Below are 21,959 nucleotides of genomic sequence, written 5' to 3' on the forward strand. Positions count from 1 at the left end.
TATCTTGTTTGTAATATGCAGTGGTTTCTGAGGGATTTTACTGGGATGCTTGGAGGCATATTGTTCACATTTTATCAGGTGCCTATATTGTAGATTCTGCTCAACCATATACATATCGATTCTACTTCCCTTTTCCTCTTTATTTTTTTTGACAAAACTTCCCTTTTCCTCTTCTTCCCTTTGTTTTATGAAAATTTTGATGTTTTCCTATCAGCAATTGATGCTCTTTATATGCTGAGTATCAATATCAGCCTTTCGTAAAATGTGGGAATTGTCTGATGTTCTGTTCTTCAGGGTTCCAACCTGGATAGTAATGCAAAAATGTGGCGTCTTGTTGCTGACCTTATGAATGATATTGGTATGTTCTATTGTTTTCTTTCATCACACCAGTTTAGTTAGTTGCCACATTTACACTTGACAATCATTGCCCTCATTTGGTTCTCAGAGTCTTTGAATAATATCAAGTTTGTTGCTTTTATTGCAGGGATGCTAATGGACCTTCTTTCTCCTTTGTTTCCATCTGCCTTCATCATTGTGGTTTGCTTAGGGAGCCTATCAAGATCATTTAGTGAGTTTCATTACTTGCATCAAACACTGAACTTGAGATTTCCTCTTTGATTGATACATCGGTTTTTAACGTTTTTCGATCTCCACTACTTGAATTAGCTGGTGTTGCAAGTGGAGCAACCAGAGCAGCTCTAACTCAGCACTTTGCTCTCCAAGAGAATGCAGCGGATATATCTGCTAAGGTATTTGAACTTTTTTTCACTGTAAATGATTTTAGAAAACTATAAATGTAAACTTCTTAGTAGTTTTTTTTTTATCTCTACTTTATTTATTGAAAGGAAGGAAGCCAAGAGACTATGGCAACTATGATGGGGATGTCATTGGGAATGCTGCTAGCTCGGTTTACCTCTGGAAACCCTTTGGCTATTTGGTTTTCGTTCCTCTCTCTCACAGTGTTTCATATGTATGGTAAGTTACAAATGAAGGTTAAAGCCTAGATCAGATCAGAATTTCTCTAATTATTTGTATTTACTGTTTCCCTTTCTTATTTTTTTAGCAAACTATAAAGCTGTCCGGTGTCTTGTATTGACTTCACTAAACTTCGAAAGGAGTTCGATTCTTCTAACACATTTCATGCAAACTGGCCAAGGTAGTTTAAGTGTTATTGATTTTTAGAACGTTTCAGTGACTTTCCTTTGTTCTTAACTGGTTCCTCTTCATCAGTCATCACTGCATCATATATCAGTAACTTTCTTTAACTAAACATGTCGCCAGTTCTCTCTCCCGAACAGGTTTCTTCAATGGAGGGTGTATTGCCTGTGTGGGCCACTTCACTGAGATCAACTGATTCAAAAATATTGCATAAGAGAGTGCACTTAGGAGTAAGAGTTTCTTCTCTTCCTCGTCTAGAGATGTAAGTTCAATACTTCAAACAAAACAGATGATGGTTCAAAAAGAGAATAGATTGTCGCTGGTTTAGGGAAAGAATCGGTTTGAGGTTGACAATATTATGTGCAGGATGCAGCTGTTAAACGGTGTTGGAGCTTCTTCATACAAAAATGGTTAGATTGATTTCTGTTTCCATAATCTTTCAGGGACATTAGTTTCTCCGTCTAATTTGACTTAAGCTCGGTTCTTGTCTGTGGCACACTCCTGCAGCTAAGTACTTATTGGCGCACAGAAAGGGAAATGTTAGTGTGATCTTGCACAAAGATTCAGCGGCCGCAGATGTGTTGAAATCGTATATACACGCGATGGTTTTGGCAAACCTTATGGGAAAAAGCACATCTTTCTATTCGGAAGGAGAAGCTTGGATGGATAAACACTATGGCGAATTTCTCCACAAGGTAATATAGATCACTATGACGAAGCTGGTGTTTTCATGACATGAAAGTGATTGTTCTAAGTTTTGATTATTCACTTCTTCTTTTTTTCTTCTTCCCACTATGTAGCTAAGATCAGGAGGTTGGAAAACAGAACGTCTTCTTTCACCTTCCATTACTTGGAGAGCAAATTGGATATCTCACACTTCCGGTGCTAAGATCGACTGAAGCTTTATCGCCTTTTTTTTAAGATCAAAATTGTTTGGCAAAGTACTAGAAACTGATATGTTAGTTCTTGGTTTCCATATTCTATAGTAGGTTGGATCATAGGCTTTTGAAGTTTTGTTACATATTTATTTCTCCAAACTACTTTACATGGATCTCAGTCAATTTTACGTAGATCAAGAAACTAACAAATCCAATATAGGCTACTCAAAATCAACCAAGATCAGTAGTAGGTCAGTAAATGTGGGACTTTGAGTGTTTCAGGCCTGGGATAAAATCGAACCGAACCATACCGAACCGAGATTTTAGGTGTTCGGTTCGACTTTGGTTATAAGAGATGAACCGATCGGCGGTAATAATAAAGCCAACCGTTTTTTTTTTTTCCGTTCCGCAAAAACTGGCATTGGAATCGCTTCGAACGTAAATAAATTACCAGTTTCTGAATCCTCCTCAGTCCTCACATTATCCAGTTCATCGCTTAAACCCGCAACAACTCCGGTTAACAATCCCAGCCGGCGAATCGAATCCACGGTGAGTCTTTTTGTTTTTACAAAATCGAATTTTTGTGTACCCTAGATTTTGGAATTCCGATTAAGTTAGTTTTTTTTTTTTTTGGGTTCATGCTCTTAGCTCTTAGGGTGAATGATGATGCCTCGTGACGATAGATTTAGCGAACTACCGGATCCTTTGATAACTCAAATACTCCTACACCTTCCGACGAAAGATTCGGTGAAGACGAGCGTTTTATCGACTAGGTGGAAGAATCTATGGCTACATGTCCCTGGGCTTGACTTAAACTGCTGTGATTTCCCTTTCAAAAACCAGAACGAGCTTGAGATGGTTACTTTCATCGACAGGTTTCTCCAGTTCAACCCTGATTCACGCCTTCTTAAATTCAAGGTTGATTACAGTAGAGATCAGATCCCCCAGTTCGAGGATCGGATCGGTGATGCGGTTAGCCGCGGGGTTCGTGTTCTAGATGTGAAGAGCAATACATTGTATCAAGATGCTGATGACGGTCTTGTTTATCCTTGTATCGAGTTCATGCCTTTGAATCTCTATACCAGCAAGACTTTGGTTTCTTTAAAGCTTTTGTGTTCTGGTCTTTGGGAACCTGAGGGTTTAGTTTACATGCCTTGTCTCAGATTCATGCATCTTCAAGGACTTAGATGGCGTAGTAGTGGTAGTGGTGGTAGTACTATGAATCTGGAGAGGCTCGTCTCAGGTTGTCCTGTTCTTGAAGAACTCACCTATGTAAAGGATATTAATGATGATGAATCGGTGGTTACGCGTGTGAGATCTAGGAGCCTGAAGAGGTTTACTGCTCCGGTTGAGTATGGGTGTTATGGTAATCTGGGAGTGGTTCAGACGTTTGAGATTGATGCTCCAGGTTTAGAGTATATGAGTCTCAAAGAAGACCATTTTGATAGAATCGTGGTAAAGAACCTGACTTCTTTGTTCATGGTTGATCTTCATATCAAATTCATTGTCGAGTCTGGCCGGATGTTTGATTCCGAGGACTTATCAAAGAGAAATGAAGTCTGTGATTTTCTCACTGGGATATCTAGTGTTAGACATATGACCATCTCTCATCAAACGGTGAAGGTAATATATATATGTTTATACAACACTTCTTTGTCTTTTGTCTGATTGGAAAAACTCTCACTCACTAGTATCCTTTCTCCTTTGCTTGTTGTTGCAGGTCCTTGGTCTTTACTCAAAAGTAGGAGTGATTCCCAAATTCAACAACTTATCTCGTTTACATGCTGTGTTCCCCAGCTCCTTCATACAGTTTTTGCCAGTCTTTCTTGAGAGTCTCCCGAACCTGAAACACTTAATCTTGGTATAACCTTTTTAGGGCTTTTGGCTTAACAGCATTGTGGTTTTTGTGGATGGTTTATAAATTGGAATACCCTGATGTTTGCAGGAGATTCCTTATGTGAAGGAGAAGACGGAGGAATTCAAACTCGTAAATGTGCCTCAGTGTTTGGTATCGGCTCTCGAGTTTCTTGAGGTGAAACGATTGTTTGACTGGGGGAAAGAGGAGATGAAAACAGCGAGCTACTTTCTTGAAAACTCAGCAGTCCTCAAGAAACTGACTCTGAGGTTCATGGGTTGTCCTCAATACTATTCGGATACAGATATCTATGAGGAGCTTAATAATCTCACAAAATGTTCTCCAACATGTCAAATTATCATTGCCTGATTTTCTCAGTTCCAATCTTTGTTTCAAATATATTACAAGATGTTCAGTTTTCTTCTACTTTTTAATCATAATTTCCAATAATTTTCTGTTTTATTTCTTCACTTTAATATAAGTTCATGTATGAGTTCATGTATGGCCATCAAGGAGATTTTTACACAATACGAACGGGCTTCAGGACAACAAGTCAACACACGTAAATCGTCTTTAACGTTTGGAAAAAGAGTAAGTGAGCCAACCAAAACCCATATAAGACATGTGCTTCAGATACATAATGAAGGAGGATGCGGCAAATACCTTGGTCTCCCCGAACAATTTGGTCGCAAGAAGATTGAACTCTTCCAATTCATCATCGAGAATGTTAAAGGCAAAACAAAGGGATGGAACAACAAATTTCTCTCCCAGGGAGGTAAAGAAATTCTCTTAAAAGCAATAGCAATGGCTATGCCAGTTTATACAATGAACTGCTTTAAACTCCCAAAAGGAATTTGTGAGGATATAGAACGGATCATTGCCCACTATTGGTGGAACTCACAACATCAAGGTTTTGCAACTCATTGGGTAGCTTGGGATAGAATGAAATACTCAAAGAGGGAGGGAGGGCTTGGTTTTAGGGATATAGATAAATTCAATGATGCTTTACTAGCTAAGCAAGCATGGCGTATCCTCCAAAACCCCAATAGTCTACTGACACGAACACTAAGAGGTAGGTATTTCGCAAACTCTGGTATCCTTGAAGCAAATGATGGTGTTCAACCTTCTTTTGGCTGGAAATCATTGCTCATTGGTAGAGATCTCCTCCGCAAAGGTTTACGTTTTACAGTTGGTGACGGTCATCAAATAGCTACTTGGTCTGATCCATGGTTATTAACCCATCCCCCACGTCCGCCAAGGAAAGCTCAAGACAATCAACCTGATGAGATCTCCTTCTGTAAATAACTTGCTAAATAACGAACAGTTAGTACATCAAAGAATACATCGAGATGATATAAATCGGGTCCTCTCCATAAAAACAAGCTTCTGGCAGCAGCATAATTACCTTGGATGGCACTACTCTGACAATGGCTTTTACACAGTGAAATCAGGATATTGGCTGGCAACACATCTTCCGGAACAGAATCATGCTAGACCACCTGATGGTGATCCACGTTTGAAGAGCGAAATCTGGAAAACAAGAACTCCTCCGAAATTTAAGCATTTCTTATGGAGACTTTTATCAAGAGCCTTAGCAACAGGTGCTGAACTAGAGAGAAGACATATTCCTGCAAACCCCCTCTGTAAGCGATGCACCAATGTGATTGAAACAACATAACATCTCTTCTTCTCATGCCCTCATGCACAGCAGATTTGGCGTGGATCAAATATTCCAATCAGATGTCTCCTGGATCCAAGAGCTTCGATTGAAACCAAACTCAAAGCAATTTTTGATTTCCATAAGCATCGGCGATTCTATGATAGGCTCGCACATTTACCGTTTTGGATACTATGGAAGATTTGGACAAGTCGCAATAAGCTCACATTCCAGTATAAGAATANATCAAATAGCTACTTGGTCTGATCCATGGTTATTAACCCATCCCCCACGTCCGCCAAGGAAAGCTCAAGACAATCAACCTGATGAGATCTCCTTCTGTAAATAACTTGCTAAATAACGAACAGTTAGTACATCAAAGAATACATCGAGATGATATAAATCGGGTCCTCTCCATAAAAACAAGCTTCTGGCAGCAGCATAATTACCTTGGATGGCACTACTCTGACAATGGCTTTTACACAGTGAAATCAGGATATTGGCTGGCAACACATCTTCCGGAACAGAATCATGCTAGACCACCTGATGGTGATCCACGTTTGAAGAGCGAAATCTGGAAAACAAGAACTCCTCCGAAATTTAAGCATTTCTTATGGAGACTTTTATCAAGAGCCTTAGCAACAGGTGCTGAACTAGAGAGAAGACATATTCCTGCAAACCCCCTCTGTAAGCGATGCACCAATGTGATTGAAACAACATAACATCTCTTCTTCTCATGCCCTCATGCACAGCAGATTTGGCGTGGATCAAATATTCCAATCAGATGTCTCCTGGATCCAAGAGCTTCGATTGAAACCAAACTCAAAGCAATTTTTGATTTCCATAAGCATCGGCGATTCTATGATAGGCTCGCACATTTACCGTTTTGGATACTATGGAAGATTTGGACAAGTCGCAATAAGCTCACATTCCAGTATAAGAATAACCCTTGGCAACGGGAACTTAGAGAAGCCATACAGGAAACAGAAGAATGGCTAACAATTGATACCAGACGATGCAATACTACTTCCAATGTTAACAATAATCAAAGAGACCCGCCTACACCAAACTCGTGGCAAAAACCCCCGCCTGGCTGGCTGAAATGCAACTATGATGGAAGTTTCATAGACAGAGACAGACGACCCAATGCAGCTTGGATTGTACGAGATGATCAAGGTCAATTTAAGGAGGCAGGACAGGTAACATGACCACCTGTATCATCAGCCCTTGAAGAAGAGTGTATAAGTCTATCTTATGCCATCAAACAATGTTGGCTAAGCGGTTCCTAAAGTCATCTTCAACGGTGATAATCAAGTTTTGGTCAATATGCTCAATGGTAACAACACATGATTCAACATCTTCAACTGGATACAAGATATAAAAGGATGGGCTTTCCGGTTCGAATCATTTGCTTTCAAATGGATACCTCGTTCTGCAAATCTACTTGCTGACAAGCTGGCTAAAGTTTAACGTTCTCAAACTCAAGATTACATTCTTCATTTATCTATTCCTATCTGTATTCGTTCAAATTTTCACCCATGTCCAAATATTTCTATTCAATAAATGCAGTTTAAGTGTTAAAAAAAAATATAAATAATTCACATAATATGATTATTAATTTATTTTGTAATTTTATTCTAATTATAATAAACTAAAGTATATTTTAATATAGAGTTTATTCTAAAACTTTTTTCTAGAAACTTGACACCTATCACCTAAAGAGTTAACATATGTAAAAAAAAAAAACTTGAATCAAAGTAATATTATAAGTTGTTCAATTTTTCTTCTACTTTTTAACCAAAATTTCCAATAATAATTTTCTGTTTTATTTCTTCACTTAATAGAAATAATTCACATAATATGATTAATAATGTGTTTTGTAATTTCACTCTAATTACAATAAACTAAAATATATTTTAATATATAAAATTTATAAATATTTATAGAGAAATAACTGAATACATATTTCATTTTAATAGAGAACAAAAAGTATATTTAAATTTACAATTTGATTAGCTTGAAAAAATTGTTTAAACATAAAAAATTGAATATAAAAAATTTATTGTGAATAAAGCTAATATACAAATTGTTTTTCTATTCACAATAAATTTATTTTGATGAATTTTTCACATATTTTATTAACTTACATATTCTATCAAATATTTCGTAATCAAATCCATATTTTAAGGCACTAAATTTTAATTAAGTGCAACTATTTATTTGTGTTTATGTTATTTTTTCCACCTTCATAGTATTTATAACATTCTAATGAATAATTAATGACAATTAAAAATAGAATAAATAATAAAAGATATTAATATTTAATTATTGCATTTTTGTAATTCTTATATAATTTATGTAAGAGTTCAATATGTGTTAAGTTCAACATGTGTGTATGATATATATGTAAGATATGATATATATATATATATATATATATCTGATATTTTTGTTTTAAAATATGATGAAATATTTAACTTTTCTATCATCTAAATTGTTCTTATTTTTTTTTGGGATATTAGTATTACATATATATATTATTGCTATAGTATAAACATCAAGATGTATAGTTTTACTTTCAATTATACTTGGCATCCTTAAGATATGTGGCGTAATTTCTATTTTTCTTTTATTTTTATTTATTTTAAGATAAATAATTCACATGAAATTATGATGTATCTATTTTCAATTTTTATTCACTTATTAATATTATTCTAATCATATAGCATTTATCAGTATATAGTTAATTCACATATATATATATAATATATTTATATTAATTTATTAAGACCAAATTATTGTGAATTGTAAATATATAAAAGTTAAGTTTTGGCTCACTTATACTGGTATAATTGAATCATTTTCCATATAATTTTTATATATAACTTCTTAAATCATCTCGAAAAAAACATCATCTCAAATAATATTTATTTTTATAATGAATCTAAATGATATAATAAATAATAAATAAATTTTCTTGCATTTGTTGGACAGTGGAAAAACTATTAAAAGAACTAAGAAAGCTATAAAACCATAATTAAGGGAATTTTTTATAATTTTTGTAAAAACTTTGAAAAATACTTATTTAAAAGAATATTTATGTAATATAAACTATTAAATAATTAATTTAATCAATAAATTATTAAACTTCTTTAAAAGTATATAATTATATTTTGTTATATTAATTTTAAATTCACGCGATGCGTGAGATATTATTTAGTTATTAATAAAATTGAAAAGAGAACGGTAAAAAAAAAAAAAAATTGATCATTTGTTATTGGCCAATGAGTAGGAACGTTGAACATTGGTCATTGGTCGAATAGGAATAGGAAGCTTTGGGACCCTCTAAGTATCAGCTATGAACTGAACCAATGAAAGGGACACGCTTGTTTTATAGTCAGAAACTCGTGTTCACCCAGTCAATAACAATTTAATTTCTACAATGTTCGATTCCGGTTCGATTAATTTGTTATGAGAAATTGTGGTACAACATATGAAGATCTCTTGATTCAATCTCGCTTGGAAAAACTTTCGATTATGAAATTACATACATTCATCCTGTACCTGCTCGATTAATTCGGTACGAAATAATCAAACTCAGTCAATTTCAATTTCGGTTAAATGAGAATGTAGTTTTGGTTAGGTTTGGTTTAGATATGACGATTCCAGACCAGTATAGAACACGCTAAATGGGAGTGTTCCAATTCTTTTTCGTCTTTTTCACTCTTTTCTTTCCAGTCACGGTTTACGCGTCTCTATCTCTCCCCCACCTGATTGAAAGGGAGACTCGTCGCCGTTCTTCGTGGCGGCACTTTTCAAAGGTTTGCTTCATCCTCCCCCTACGTCTCGCTTATCTTTCTTAACAGCTCTTATTTTACAGACATTTTACGAATTTTGTCTTTTTTTTTTTTTTTAAAAAACTGTTTCCGTGAAATTCTCTTATGTCTATGTGTCATTTCGTTGGTCCATTTTAGTGTCTCACTTCGTCGTGTATGTGATCTGGAGATACGCAATTTCCATTTTGTTCTTCTGATCTTTGTTATCCCTTTTGGGTGTTAGAGAAATGCAGTTGGGTTAATTGTTAGGGTTTTCACTAGTTTTGTTTCTCATCTTTAGTAATTTACTGGGCCGTTGTCTTACTCGTCTTCTTCCTCTAGGTGTTGAAAAGTTGTGATTTTTATTAGGTTTCTGGAATTGGGTTTAGTCAATTTCAGGGTTTTAGTATAAGGGGTTTATGCTACCATCATCATCATGGGACTTGATGAATATATAATTCAAATTTTTGCTATACCAGCTTCTTTTGGCTTACTGTGGAAATTATGGGATGGATGGTTTGTGGTTTGTTTGTGTTGTAGGTAGGGTTGCAATGTATTCCAGAAGAGAGCTGGAGGATTTGGAGTACAGATACTACAGTGAAATGAAAGATGGTACAAGGAAGGTCAAATTCTCAGAGTCTCTGTTTAGATGTCCCTTCTGCTACAGAGATCGAAAGCGTGATTACCAGTTTGATGACTTGCTTCGACATGCTTCTGGTATTGGCGGTAGTTCCCGCACTAAGGATGGCCGAGAGAAAGCTAGACATTTAGCACTCGAGAGATATATGAGCAAGTATCTCCGCCCTCGGGAAAGTCCCGATTCTACTCCAAATCCAGATAGCTCTTCTCTTCCTAAAGAGGATTTAACTGGAAAGTGGATATCTACTTTGTCAACTTTTGAAGAAGGAGAACTGATTGAAAATTCTAGTTCACCATATACTGCTCAAGCTGAACCGAAGTCTGTCTCAGCAGATGATCCTGGACTAAGTGGTGGAGAAAGACCAAAATTTTCTGATAAACCAAACTCCTCATTTAGCAATGAAGACAAATCATACCCTGCCAAAAGACCTTGCCTAATTGCTGGTGTGAAAGAGGAAGAAGAACCTGTCCAACAGATTGGTCTCAGCCATGGTGTTATGTTTTCTCCAGAATATCCTCAGAGGCTGGATTCTTTGGCTGCTGGTAATGGGGATCAGATGTTTGTGCATCCCTGGAAAGGTATCCTGGCGAACATCAAAAGAATTTTTAATGAGAAAACAAGAAGGTATGCTGGTGAGAGTGGAAGCAAGATAAGGGAAGATATGGTCAGCAAAGGGTTTAATCCCAACAAAGTCACGCCACTGTGGAACGGAAGACTTGGTTTTACTGGTTTTGCTATTGTTGACTTTGGTAAAGATTGGGACGGTTTCAGAAACGCGACCATGTTTGAGAAACACTTTGAAGTGAATCAGTGTGGGAAGAGAGACTATGATCTCACTCGTTATCGAGGTGATAAACTTTATGGTTGGGTAGCAAAACAAGATGACTACTATTCAGGACATTATATTGGTGACCACCTCAGGAAACAAGGCGACTTGAAGAGTGTTTCTGGTAAAGAGGCAGAAGATCAAAGAAAGACATTGACACTGGTCTCAAACTTGGAAAACACACTGGAGACCCAAAGCAGTAGTCTTCAACAAATGGAGAGCGTATACAAAGAAACCAGTTCAGCGCTTGAGAAAAGAATGAGAGAGAAGGATGAAATGATCGACAGACATAATGAACGTATGTTCTCTTTCCATGATATGAATTTTTGCTTGGTCTTGTATTTATTTGGAAACTGATTAGTTTACTTTTCAATGACTAGAAATGAGTATTATGCAGCAAACTGCCCGTGATTATTTGGCCAGTGTTTACGAAGAACATGAAAACGCCTCTCTTCATCTGGAAGCTCAAAGGAAAGCATATGAAGACCGGGAGAAATATCTAGATACGTGTCAAGCTAAGAATAAGACTGAGCGGAGAAAGCTTCAATGGCAAAAACAAAAGGTAACATTCACATGCTTTGCAAACTTTACCTTACACTATCTGGATCTTAGCAATAATTCTTGGAATCTGAAATTTCTGCCAGAACTTAATGGCAATGCAAGAGCAACACAAAGCTGATGAAGACATGATGAGGTTGGCAGAACAACAACAGGTAGGCCAGACGCTTTAAAAGTTAATGTTCAAGTTGCTGTCGGTTTGATTTTTGGTCATAGTTGTAAAGTTGGCGTTGGCTGTTGTTTTACAGAGAGAGAAAGATGAATTACGTAAGAAAGTAAGAAAGTTCGTGAGCTGGAGCAGCAGATCGATGCTGAGCAGGCATTGGAGCTAGAGATAGAGCGTATGAGGGGTGACTTGCAGGTCATGGGACACATGCAAGAAGGTGAAAGTGAAGATCCAATAATAAAGAAGATGATAGAAACGACAAAGGAAGAACTGAAGGACAAAGAAGAGGAGTGGGAATTCCAAGAGTCAATCTATCAAGCTCTTGTTGTAAAACATGGCTACACTAACGATGAGCTACAGGATGCGCGCAAGGCTTTGATCAATGTAAGCCTCCATGTTTTTGCCTGGTAATTCGTGATAGAACAAACACTCCGATGATAGTATAAGTGATTTGCCATTTATGTTCTGGTACTTGTTACTAATGTTGTTTAAGCTATGCAGTCAATGCGACAGTTAACCGTACGAGCTTACATTGGTGTGAAGAGAATGGGAGCATTGGATGAGAAACCATTCCAAAAACTAGCTAAAGAGAAATATCCAGCCAAAGAAGCTGATGAAAAAGCCGCAGAGCTCTATTCCTTGTGGGAAGAGCACTTGGGAGACTCGGCTTGGCATCCGATAAAGGTCGTCGTAAAAGATGGAAACCCAAAGGTAAACATACATGTTTTTCTCTTCCAACAGTGCTTCTAGATGATATCTTAGCTTCTGCAATTTTAAGAACATGAGAGAGACTATAACGATTTTGCAGGAAGAACTGAATGAAGCAGATGAGAAGCTACAAGAGCTGAGGAAAGAGTTGGGGGAGGAAGTGTATGCAGCTGTGACACAAGCGCTAAAAGAAAGGAACGAGTATAATGGCAGTGGAAGGTACATAGTGCCTGAGCTTTGGAATTTTAAAGAAAACAGAAAAGCTACTCTCACGGAGGGAATTATTTATCTGGTCAACTTGTGGAAACAGAAGAAACCGAAGCCGAAGCGTAGATAAGCAAATCTTAAGAAAAGAAAAAAAGAACCCTGTCTTGTTTATAACTATTAAGACTAGATAAGATTTTATGATTATCCCCACTAAGAAAGTAAGAATAGTTATGTACTTGATTTGTTGTTCCCCACTAAGATATTAAATCCTCCACTTTTCTAAACTGCTGCATGCATGCATATATATCACAGACCTACTTATTATGGGTGTTTTATTTACACAGATTTATGAATATGCTTATATGCACCATTGAATTACAAGGCTTGTTTTGGTTATTGAATTACAGTTGACCTTTCTACGTATTACAAATATTTACAATCAAAAGGACTTCGTGTTAGTTTATACTGTCGTCGTGATGCTTTCTGGAGATTACTTCCTGTGTTGAGATGACGCCATAAGTAAGAAAATGCAGGGTACAAACAGAGCGCTGAAAATCCACTGTTTCAGAGCTTATGAATCCTGACCCTTCTTGTCAACGTTATTGCCACAATCCGCACATTGTGCTTTACCTGTATCACTGTATGCCTGCAGAGATAGTTTTGTGAATTAGTCGAGCTTATTCCTTGAACCGGATTTATTTCTAAAAAATGGTTTGTGATAAGCAAAGTTTCTACCTTTATGGTTCCTCAGTGACAAGCTTCAGTCCTGCCTTTTTTCTTTTTCCGTCCCTTCATTATACCAGTCTCAAAAACTGAAGCACATTTCTTGTCAATTGACAAAGAACTTTGTTCTCAAGACCTATAACTGTGTTTCCACATGCTCACCTGACCATTTAAATATAGGTTCTTCATCATCATCTGAGTCTCTTGGCCTTTAATACAGACAGGGAAGCTTCAGTCGGTTTAATCCCGTTTGCCAACATCTCTTTCATAAGTGTGACCGCCTTACGTGCAGATCCATTCCTACGAAAACCAGCTATTAGCGTTGTGTACGACACAGCATCAGGCTTTAACCCGCTTTCAATCATTAGATCAAATATCATTTTCGCCTCTTTAAGATTTCCCATCTTACAACAACCAACTATTAGTGCTGTGTAAGGCGCAGCATCAGGATCCACCCCACTTTTGATCATTTGATCAAAGATTCTTTTTGCCTCTGTAAGATCCCCCATCTTGCACTGCCGATCAATCAGAACCGTGTAGTAGAAGACATCTGGTTTAACATCAAAGGCTTTCATTTCCCTCGTAAGATCCAGTTCTGGATCGTTACTGAGCAAAACTGTGTATGTTACCACATCAGGTACGATTTCTCTCTTCTTCATCTCTTTAAAATGAGTTTTGGCTTTCTCCAGGTCGTTTAACTGGCAATATCTGTTAATCATGACTGTGTAGTAAACAACGTCTCGTTTAACATCAAAGGCTTCCATTTCCCTCTTCATATCCAACTCTGGAATGCTATTGAGTAAAACTGTGTATGTTACTACATCAGGTTTGACATCTCTCCTCTTCATGTCTTGGAAAAGAGCATAGGCTTGCTTCAGCTTGTTTAACCGGCAACAGGTGTTAATCATGATTGTGTAAGTGAACAAATCAGGGATAATCTCTTTACTAAGTAATATTTCAAAAAACTTCTGGGCTTTTCTCACATTATTAACTCGACACCAAGCACCAATTAACCTTCCATACATGCTCTTCTCAGGTTCGACTCCAAGTTCCCACATTCTATCCAGTAAGTCTTGAGCTTTGCTGATATAATCCTTCTCGGCGCAAAGACTAGTGAATAGAGTAAAATACACACTCTTGGGCAGAGGAAATTCCAGTCTAATGAATCTTTCGTAGGCCTGATCAAGACAGCCAGCTTCACAATAGCCTTTCACCATACTTGCATCATTTTCCCGAGATTTATGTTCCAAACTCTCATAGAACGCTTCGGCCTCGTCTAGTTTACCGGCAACAATCAGGCCTTCAATGACCCTGTTGTGTGTAACATAAGTGGGTTTTACCCCACGAGCTTCCATCAGTTTCAGAGTTTCGAGTGCCTCTACTGCAAGACCATTCCTAGCCAATCCACCAGCAAGTACATTATATATAATAATATCAGGTGTTTTACCTGTTCCGTCCATTTCAATCATCAAATCAAAGGCCTCAGAACATTTACCTTGTAGACAGCAACCACGTATCAAAGTCGTGTAGTTGATGACGTCAGGAGCTATTCCTTCAACCTTCATTTCTCGGAACAACTCAATGGCTTCGTCTACTTTGCCTAGCTTTCCCAAAGCATCAAATGCAACATTGTAGCAAACCCTATCAAGAGGAATGTTCATCTCTCTAACCTCTTTAAACAGATCACAAACGTCCGAGAACTTTCCCATCTGACAACAGCACTGAAGGATTGAGCTTACAATCACACAATTTATTCTTACTCTTTTCTCCACCATTTTGTTAAAAATATCCAAAGCTTTAGGTACATTCATACTCTTCCGATGTACCTCAATTAACGCCGAGTAAACATAGACATCCGGATCAACCCCAAGTTCCTCCATGTCAACAACTGCGCTTTCAGCAACTTCTATATTCATCTCATTACATAAACCACGAACCACTTGGCGATATGCAATTCCAAGAACACTCTTTCCCACCAAAAAATTTGCATCCCTCAATGGTTGGAGAAGAAGATAAGCTATACCTGCCATCTGATTTAAGCATAGTCCTTCAATGAAATTCATATAGAACACGCAAGGGTTCCTCGTCTCTGAGTTTAACAGTCTACTAAGAAGCTTCTCTACTCCTTCTGTATCATCATTCCTACACAATGCTTTAACCACAAGCACATAAGTATGCGCATCCGCATCCAACCCCAGCCGCTCAATCTCCCAGAAGACACCAACCACCAAATCAGTTCTCCCAGAAGCAATCATACGGCTCAACAAAAAATTCAGAGCCTTTATATCCGGAGCACGACCTAGGGAATAATAAGAACGGAAGAAAAATTCAACAGCTTCATCAAACAGTTGAAGATTAGCATAAGCCTTAACCAATGCAGTGGAGACCCGGGTCAACAACACCAATGACACTTCTGCTTCTCCAATGGCGTTAAACAACTCCATGACAGTGAAACCACGTCCCTCATCTCCTTTTCTAATGAACCCCATAAAAAAAGGATTCAACTTCTGATCCAAACCACAACCACAGACGATTCTGATCACAGCTGCATAAGCTTGGAGACTAGGCAAAGCCCCATTTCCTTCAATTCGTTTCAAAAACGACAAAGCAAGAAAAGGATCATCTTTCATAGTATTCAAAACCCGAAGAACCCCAATTTCATTCAACTCCAACACATTACAATCAAAGTTACCTTCTTTCACTTGCTCCGACTGTGAGATTGAAGGGTTCTCCTTCCGGGCGAGTGCCGAAACTACGTAGAATCGCGAAGAGGGTGCTCGTCGAATCAATCCTCTCACATGTGAGAGTATTGGAATCGGAAAAACCCGCATGAAAGAAGCGGAGAGACACTAATTGAGCAGAGAATTTTCCGACCAAGAGAAACTGACACAGTATAGCTCCAAAGATTTTCTCAGGGTTTTACTTTCACATAAATCGAACCGAACTGAACCGAGTTATAAACCGTAATTTCTTTTCAATTCGAACTCGAACCGAAATAACATTGGGACATTGTAAGGTGTCTATTAAATTATACCGAATCAAACCGAAGTGAAATTGTTTCAACTCGTACGGCCAACGTAATCTGACCCGTTAAATGATTGGGCCAATAAGGCCCACTCATTATCAGTTTGAGGTTTATAACATAATCGCTTCACTTCCTTAAACCCTTAAAAATTTCAGAATCAAAATCTCGTCTGTTCACCGCCGGTGTGCCGTCGCCGATATGCTTCGTCGTATCTTTTACAAGCGTGCACGGTTAGTTGTAGTCTCTGTCTGATTAGTTTATCTAGTTCAGAGTTTTGTAATAGCAATCTCACGAAATTGGGGTTCAATTTTGATTTTTTGCCTGCTTGAAATCGGTTTTCAAATTGAAACTAATCTGAGGGAAATTTTTTATCTTTTGATTTTTTTTTAGTGGCAGTGATGATTTAGCTTATTGTCATCGTCTGTTGCACATTCCGTATAGCGAACCAGAGTCTGATTCTAAGGTAATATCCGAAATCGTTAGTACAGTATCAAAGAAAGAATCATCATCATCAGTTACGGAATCAACTCAACACTGGCGTAAGAACTGGCAAGATTTGAGAAAGAATAGGCTAACAGCTAGTAATTTCTCACGTGCTATTGGGTTTTGGCCTGACGGTAGACGAAATCTTTGGTTTGAAAAAATCGGGGTATCGAAACAGTTCGGTGGGAACCGAGCTACGTTTTGGGACACTGATAACGAGGTCGAAGCACTCGAGAGATACAACGAGTTAACGGGGAACGAAATCCTCATGCCTGAGTTCTTTGTGTATAAGAATGGTGAAAGCCCTGAGGAAGACTGGTTAGGAGCTTCTCCTGATGGAGTGATTAATGTAGTCAAAGACGGTGTTACTTCAAGCGGTGTGTTAGAAGTGAAATGCCCGTTTTATAATGGGAAAGTGGTGTATCCGTGGAAGAAGGTTCCTTGGAACTGTGTTCCTCAACTTCAAGGTTTGATGGAGATAGTGGATGCTGATTGGTTGGATTTGTATTGTTGGACTCCTAAAGGAAGCAGTCTCTTCAGAGTTTGGCGAGATACCGTGTTTTGGGAGGATATGAGACCTGCACTGTTTGATTTCTGGCAGAAGCATGTTATACCTGCAAGGGAAGTGTACAATAACACTGATATAAAAGATCCTCAGGTGAAGCTGAGAGAGTTTATGCCGGATCATTGGCATCAAGATTGCAAGAAGATTATGCGTGGATCTGAGAGAATCAGCGAAAGCTCTAACCGTTTGTTCTATGAAATCGATGGGAAGCTTGTAGATTGAGATTTTGGTGGAGTGGAACCTCCAAACAAAAAGCCATGTTTCTTGCTTTCATTTGAATGTTATTTGCTTCGTTCGGAATGTGGAAAACACGATATGAAGCTCTTGCGATGAGCTTTAAGTACATGTTTCATATTGTATACTCTGTTTCTTGTTGTTTCATCAGCCTTTTGTTACGTCATAATATTGGTTTGGTCACTTTTCAAGTTCTCTTAATAGAAAATCTAAAATTTGCGATTGTGTGTATTGGACGGTCGGATTGAAGCTCAATTAGCCGTAGTATCTAAGATTATGTGGTTGGGATTATGCCACGTAGGATGGACTTATTTGCCACGTGTCATATCTGTTCTATATCAAGTACCAACCAACCAGCGAAGTGAAACAGAGAGTTAGAGAGAGACGCGTCGTCTTACACGATGCTCTCTACGGCGACGGCGGTTTCTCGGCCGGTTGTCAAATTGAAACGGCCGTTCAAAGTGGCTGCGGAGAAATTCCCGACGTTCTTGCCGAGCGACGTTGAGAGAATCAAAGACAAGTTTGCTTTGAAGCTCGCCACCAGAATCGAGAGGCTTCCCGTATCTGTAAGTGACACGTTTACAACTATAATATAAATCTTTTCAAATCGGAAAGTATGATCCTTTCATGATGATTGAGAATTTTGAGCTTGTCACCTTGTCTTAGCTGCAACTTGGTCATGTGACAGTTAAGTTGATTGACTTGTTAAGTTAATTTAAAAATCACATAGGTAAGCTTCACTGAGAAAACTATTATGAGCAGTTGCGTGACACCGCTGATACGAAACGAGACAACAAGTCCTGTTGTGCTTCTGCACGGATTTGATAGGTACTATTTTGTTGGATCTCAAATCAGATTATGTGGTACTGGTACCTCTTAAGTTTTAAAAAAAACTCTTGTAAACAGTTCTTGTTTAGAGTGGAGATACACTTATCCATTGCTTGAAGAGGCTGGTTTAGAAACATGGGCATTTGATATCCTTGGTTGGGGTTTTTCTGATTTAGGTTCTTTTCCCCCTCTCTTTTCTTTAACTTCCTTTCCCTTTTTCTCTTACTTGCAAATTGCTCACTTCCCATGCTTCTCTTTTTAGGGAAACTTCCACCGTGTGATGTAGCGTCTAAAAGAGAGCATTTTTACAAGGTTTGTAGTCATTTCCTTTACTTATGTAATTTTCATGTTAGTTGAGTGGAATTGATTTGGCTCTTCTTGTATGGATGGATACATAGTTTTGGGAGACTCATATTAAAAGGCCTGTGGTTTTGGTTGGGCCGAGCCTCGGTGCTGCTGTCGCAATTGATATTGCAGTCAACCATCCAGAAGCGGTACTTGTAGAATCCTTAAGGAGCTTTCATTATTTCTCATAAAAGGAGTTTTATTAGTAAACATGTTCTGCAGTTATTGACTATGAGAAGAAATCTGTGAATATTTTCAGGTTGAGTCCTTGGTTTTAATGGACGCAAGCGTTTACGCTGAAGGTACTGGAGACTTGGCAACTTTACCCAAAGCAGCAGCTTATGCTGGGGTAAGTTCTCATCAACTTCTATACATAATAAATCCCCTGATTTTTCTGGAGGATGATCCTCTGAGTAAAACTCTTCACAATTATATCTACTGAAGAGTATATGAATTTGAGATTGTAGGTATATCTACTGAAGAGTATTCCATTACGGTTGTACGTAAACTTCATTTGTTTCAACGGTATCACACTGGAAACTAGTTGGGACTGGACAAAGGTAAACTAGCCTCTCTTAGAAGTTCTTATCGGTAAACTAACTCTCAGTCTGATTGTTTCTCTTTAACTCCAATCTTAGATTGGTCGCTTGCATTGTTTATATCCTTGGTGGGAAGATGCAACTGTTAGTTTTATGACTAGCGGGGGATACAACGTAACTTCTCTTATAAAAAAGGTACTTTCTTTTAAATCATTTCTTGTTCATTCAGATTGTGGAAAAGATGAAATCTAGAAGAGAAAATATGCATTGATGTTCTATGTTTGCTTTTTCTTTTACTTTTTTCTACTCTTCATCTTCTGGTGCAATCTTCTGAAAATATTATGTTCTGCAGGTTTCACAGAAGACACTGATAATATGGGGAGAGGATGACCAAATCATTAGCAACACGCTTGCTTGGGTTAGATTTTTTTCTATCTCTATGACTATATTTAAAATGGCCTCTCTAGTTCTAAATCATTTCTTCGTCAATGCAGAGACTGCACGGAGAATTACCGAACGCTCGAGTGGCACAAATATCAGACTGTGGACATCTTCCCCACGTTGAAAAGCCGGCTACTGTGGCTAAACTGATCACAGAGTTTGTTAGAGAGACTTGTTGCAGGCAAGTTGTTGAAACTATATCTTAGAGCCTTGGGGGTTGGGAATTATTGAAGGTGTGTTTCTTACCAAACTCTTAACTTCTTAAATTGTATAGTTTTTATACATCACTTGTTGGTTGGTCTTTTTTTTAATAAATTAAACAATTTCCCCACACTTGTACTGTATGATTGATCAAAATAATTATTGCTGTATATAATTTAAAAAACAAAAGTGTTGTTGAGAAGTCTTCATCACTTCCGAAATCGTTTGTTTCCATTCTCATCACTAAGATTTAATGTTCTGTTTTTTCTTTCTTTACTCAAGATTCGATTAGAGCAACCTCTTTACATAATAAACGAAAGCCCAACAAACGCCTAAGCTTCATGTTCCACCCATAATAGAATCAAAAGTGCATGTCGTTGTCTCTCTACACGTGGCCAAATCCCAACCTTACATCAGAACCCCATAGAAACGCTAGTAATGATGAGAAACAGAGTCTGAAAACAGAGGAGATGACCAAACTTGAAGCACCACTGCCTGGGTTGCCTGGGTTGAAGACTCCCGTTGGACCAAACACCGGAGGAGTTCCAGGAAACGGAGTTCCTGGAAATGGATTCCCTGTACTTGGAGTAGTTCCGTTGGGCGGAGTTGTTCCAGTTGGTGGAGTTGTTCCCGTTGGTGGTGTAGTTGATGGAGGTGATCTTGTAGAGGAGCTGTTATAAAATAGTGAACAAAGTAAACTTCACGTTTTAATGTGAATCAGACAGCTTAAAGTTAAATGGAAGTGATCATACAAACCTAGGGCTTGAAGGAAAGATGCAACCAGTACCCAAATCTGCACAAAAAGAACATCATTTTAAAGATCACAACTTTGTGTCATCAAAAGACTTAAGAGAATTTTAGGGGTGGTTGACTTTACTTGAAGGTGGGTTTGGATTGGTAGTGGCAGTGCCGGAGAAATTGCAGCTTCCAGGGACTTGAGCTGCGTTTTGGAAATAGCTATTAACAGCCCAATCACAGTGGCTTTTGATGGTGTTAGGTTGATAACAAGGAGCCTTGTCATGGATTGGATTACAATCAGCTAAGGTTCCACATGCATAGTCTATTGCTGTTTGAAGCTCTTTCTCTCCTATTCCATCTTTGCAGAGACAGTAAATTGCACCTAGAGAAAGATATATATATATATTTAGCTTTAAAATGAAATTTTGAAAAGATCATTCCTTTACAGAAAGTTTGATTAAGAAAATAAGATTTAAATTAGAAATAGAGAAGAAGAAAGCTTTACTTGAAGATTTGGTGAAGGCCAAGAGAAGCAANCAAAAAGAACATCATTTTAAAGATCACAACTTTGTGTCATCAAAAGACTTAAGAGAATTTTAGGGGTGGTTGACTTTACTTGAAGGTGGGTTTGGATTGGTAGTGGCAGTGCCGGAGAAATTGCAGCTTCCAGGGACTTGAGCTGCGTTTTGGAAATAGCTATTAACAGCCCAATCACAGTGGCTTTTGATGGTGTTAGGTTGATAACAAGGAGCCTTGTCATGGATTGGATTACAATCAGCTAAGGTTCCACATGCATAGTCTATTGCTGTTTGAAGCTCTTTCTCTCCTATTCCATCTTTGCAGAGACAGTAAATTGCACCTAGAGAAAGATATATATATATATTTAGCTTTAAAATGAAATTTTGAAAAGATCATTCCTTTACAGAAAGTTTGATTAAGAAAATAAGATTTAAATTAGAAATAGAGAAGAAGAAAGCTTTACTTGAAGATTTGGTGAAGGCCAAGAGAAGCAAGAGACCCAGAAACACGTTCATGATGATTAGTCCTAAGATCGCTGTTTAGGAGAACCACAAAAGAAACTTTGACCTTAGACCAAGAACTAAAGATGATGGCTTTAGAGAGAGAGAGAGAGATGTACAGAAGTTTAAGAGTATTGGAAAATGAAAGGTGGTTTAATAAAAGATTGGTAGAAACAAAAATAAAAGCATTGTATAAAACCTTGTAAGTTAAGTGTTTTGGTTCCAATATTCCAACGACGATTTCTTTTGTATTGACTTGTACACTGAAATAAAATAAACCTTTTTCAAAAGATAAATATATTATTATAAATTTATAATAGGTTGATTTTTATAACGTACAAAAAAAAAAA

The 21,959-nt window shown here is 37.7% G+C and overlaps 8 protein-coding genes across 11 annotated transcripts in view; 6 read left to right on the plus strand and 2 right to left on the minus strand.

The window, feature by feature from the left end:
- Positions 1-2,201, plus strand: part of LOC104740035 (protein root UVB sensitive 3) — a 3,670-nt gene extending 1,469 nt beyond the window's left edge. The window contains exons 7-15 of the mRNA XM_010460537.1: positions 295-358; positions 485-568; positions 667-749; positions 846-975; positions 1,064-1,156; positions 1,282-1,420; positions 1,525-1,568; positions 1,666-1,853; positions 1,959-2,201. Of these exons, the coding sequence (XP_010458839.1) occupies positions 295-358; positions 485-568; positions 667-749; positions 846-975; positions 1,064-1,156; positions 1,282-1,420; positions 1,525-1,568; positions 1,666-1,853; positions 1,959-2,057 (924 nt within the window). The 3' untranslated portion in view covers positions 2,058-2,201. The remainder of the gene's footprint in view (positions 1-294; positions 359-484; positions 569-666; positions 750-845; positions 976-1,063; positions 1,157-1,281; positions 1,421-1,524; positions 1,569-1,665; positions 1,854-1,958) is intronic.
- On the plus strand, positions 2,428-4,353 carry LOC104740036 (F-box/FBD/LRR-repeat protein At1g13780-like). 2 transcript variants are annotated; one of them, XM_010460539.2, is made up of 4 exons: positions 2,428-2,585; positions 2,678-3,659; positions 3,757-3,897; positions 3,982-4,353. In XM_010460539.2, exons 2-4 carry the CDS (start codon positions 2,697-2,699, stop codon positions 4,258-4,260), a joined length of 1,383 nt encoding a protein of 460 aa, XP_010458841.1. In that variant the 5' UTR covers positions 2,428-2,585; positions 2,678-2,696; the 3' UTR covers positions 4,261-4,353. The 2 variants fall into 2 exon arrangements, with proteins under 2 accessions (XP_010458841.1, XP_010458840.1); XM_010460538.2 differs by having other exon boundaries at positions 2,430-2,585; positions 2,685-3,659.
- Positions 4,393-5,196, plus strand: LOC109128644 (uncharacterized mitochondrial protein AtMg00310-like). The gene has a single exon (XM_019235443.1). It carries the CDS (start codon positions 4,393-4,395, stop codon positions 5,194-5,196), a length of 804 nt encoding a protein of 267 aa, XP_019090988.1.
- Positions 9,285-12,787, plus strand: LOC104740039 (factor of DNA methylation 4-like). The gene is given in 8 exon segments (XM_010460542.2): positions 9,285-9,369; positions 9,904-11,127; positions 11,210-11,391; positions 11,474-11,542; positions 11,636-11,656; positions 11,659-11,937; positions 12,055-12,264; positions 12,362-12,787. Coding segments are annotated over 7 exon segments (2,211 nt in total). The 5' UTR covers positions 9,285-9,369; positions 9,904-9,914; the 3' UTR covers positions 12,599-12,787.
- Positions 12,784-16,069, minus strand: LOC104740038 (putative pentatricopeptide repeat-containing protein At1g13800). Of its 3 annotated transcripts, XM_010460541.1 has the most exons (3): positions 15,884-16,069; positions 13,204-15,772; positions 12,784-13,114 (listed from the first exon to the last, which is right to left on the minus strand). In XM_010460541.1, exons 1-2 carry the CDS (start codon positions 16,020-16,022, stop codon positions 13,383-13,385), a joined length of 2,529 nt encoding a protein of 842 aa, XP_010458843.1. In that variant the 5' UTR covers positions 16,023-16,069; the 3' UTR covers positions 12,784-13,114; positions 13,204-13,382. The 3 variants fall into 3 exon arrangements, with proteins under 3 accessions (XP_010458843.1, XP_019090781.1, XP_010458842.1); XM_019235236.1 differs by having other exon boundaries at positions 12,784-13,098; positions 13,204-16,069; XM_010460540.1 differs by having other exon boundaries at positions 13,204-16,069.
- Positions 16,372-17,722, plus strand: LOC104740040. The gene is made up of 2 exons (XM_010460543.2): positions 16,372-16,446; positions 16,607-17,722. Exons 1-2 carry the CDS (start codon positions 16,415-16,417, stop codon positions 17,484-17,486), a joined length of 912 nt encoding a protein of 303 aa, XP_010458845.1. The 5' UTR covers positions 16,372-16,414; the 3' UTR covers positions 17,487-17,722.
- On the plus strand, positions 17,851-19,982 carry LOC104740042 (uncharacterized hydrolase YugF). The gene is made up of 10 exons (XM_010460546.2): positions 17,851-18,064; positions 18,229-18,326; positions 18,405-18,502; positions 18,589-18,638; positions 18,725-18,820; positions 18,931-19,020; positions 19,139-19,231; positions 19,310-19,405; positions 19,563-19,628; positions 19,705-19,982. Exons 1-10 carry the CDS (start codon positions 17,900-17,902, stop codon positions 19,855-19,857), a joined length of 1,005 nt encoding a protein of 334 aa, XP_010458848.1. The 5' UTR covers positions 17,851-17,899; the 3' UTR covers positions 19,858-19,982.
- On the minus strand, positions 20,043-21,848 carry LOC104740041 (PLASMODESMATA CALLOSE-BINDING PROTEIN 3-like). The gene is made up of 4 exons (XM_010460545.2): positions 21,573-21,848; positions 21,207-21,449; positions 20,609-20,645; positions 20,043-20,523 (listed from the first exon to the last, which is right to left on the minus strand). The coding sequence occupies exons 1-4, from the start codon at positions 21,622-21,624 to the stop codon at positions 20,238-20,240; spliced, it is 618 nt and encodes a 205-aa protein (XP_010458847.1). The 5' UTR covers positions 21,625-21,848; the 3' UTR covers positions 20,043-20,237.

Source organism: Camelina sativa, chromosome 14 (genome assembly GCF_000633955.1).
Source record: "Camelina sativa cultivar DH55 chromosome 14, Cs, whole genome shotgun sequence".
NCBI lineage: Eukaryota > Viridiplantae > Streptophyta > Magnoliopsida > Brassicales > Brassicaceae > Camelina > Camelina sativa.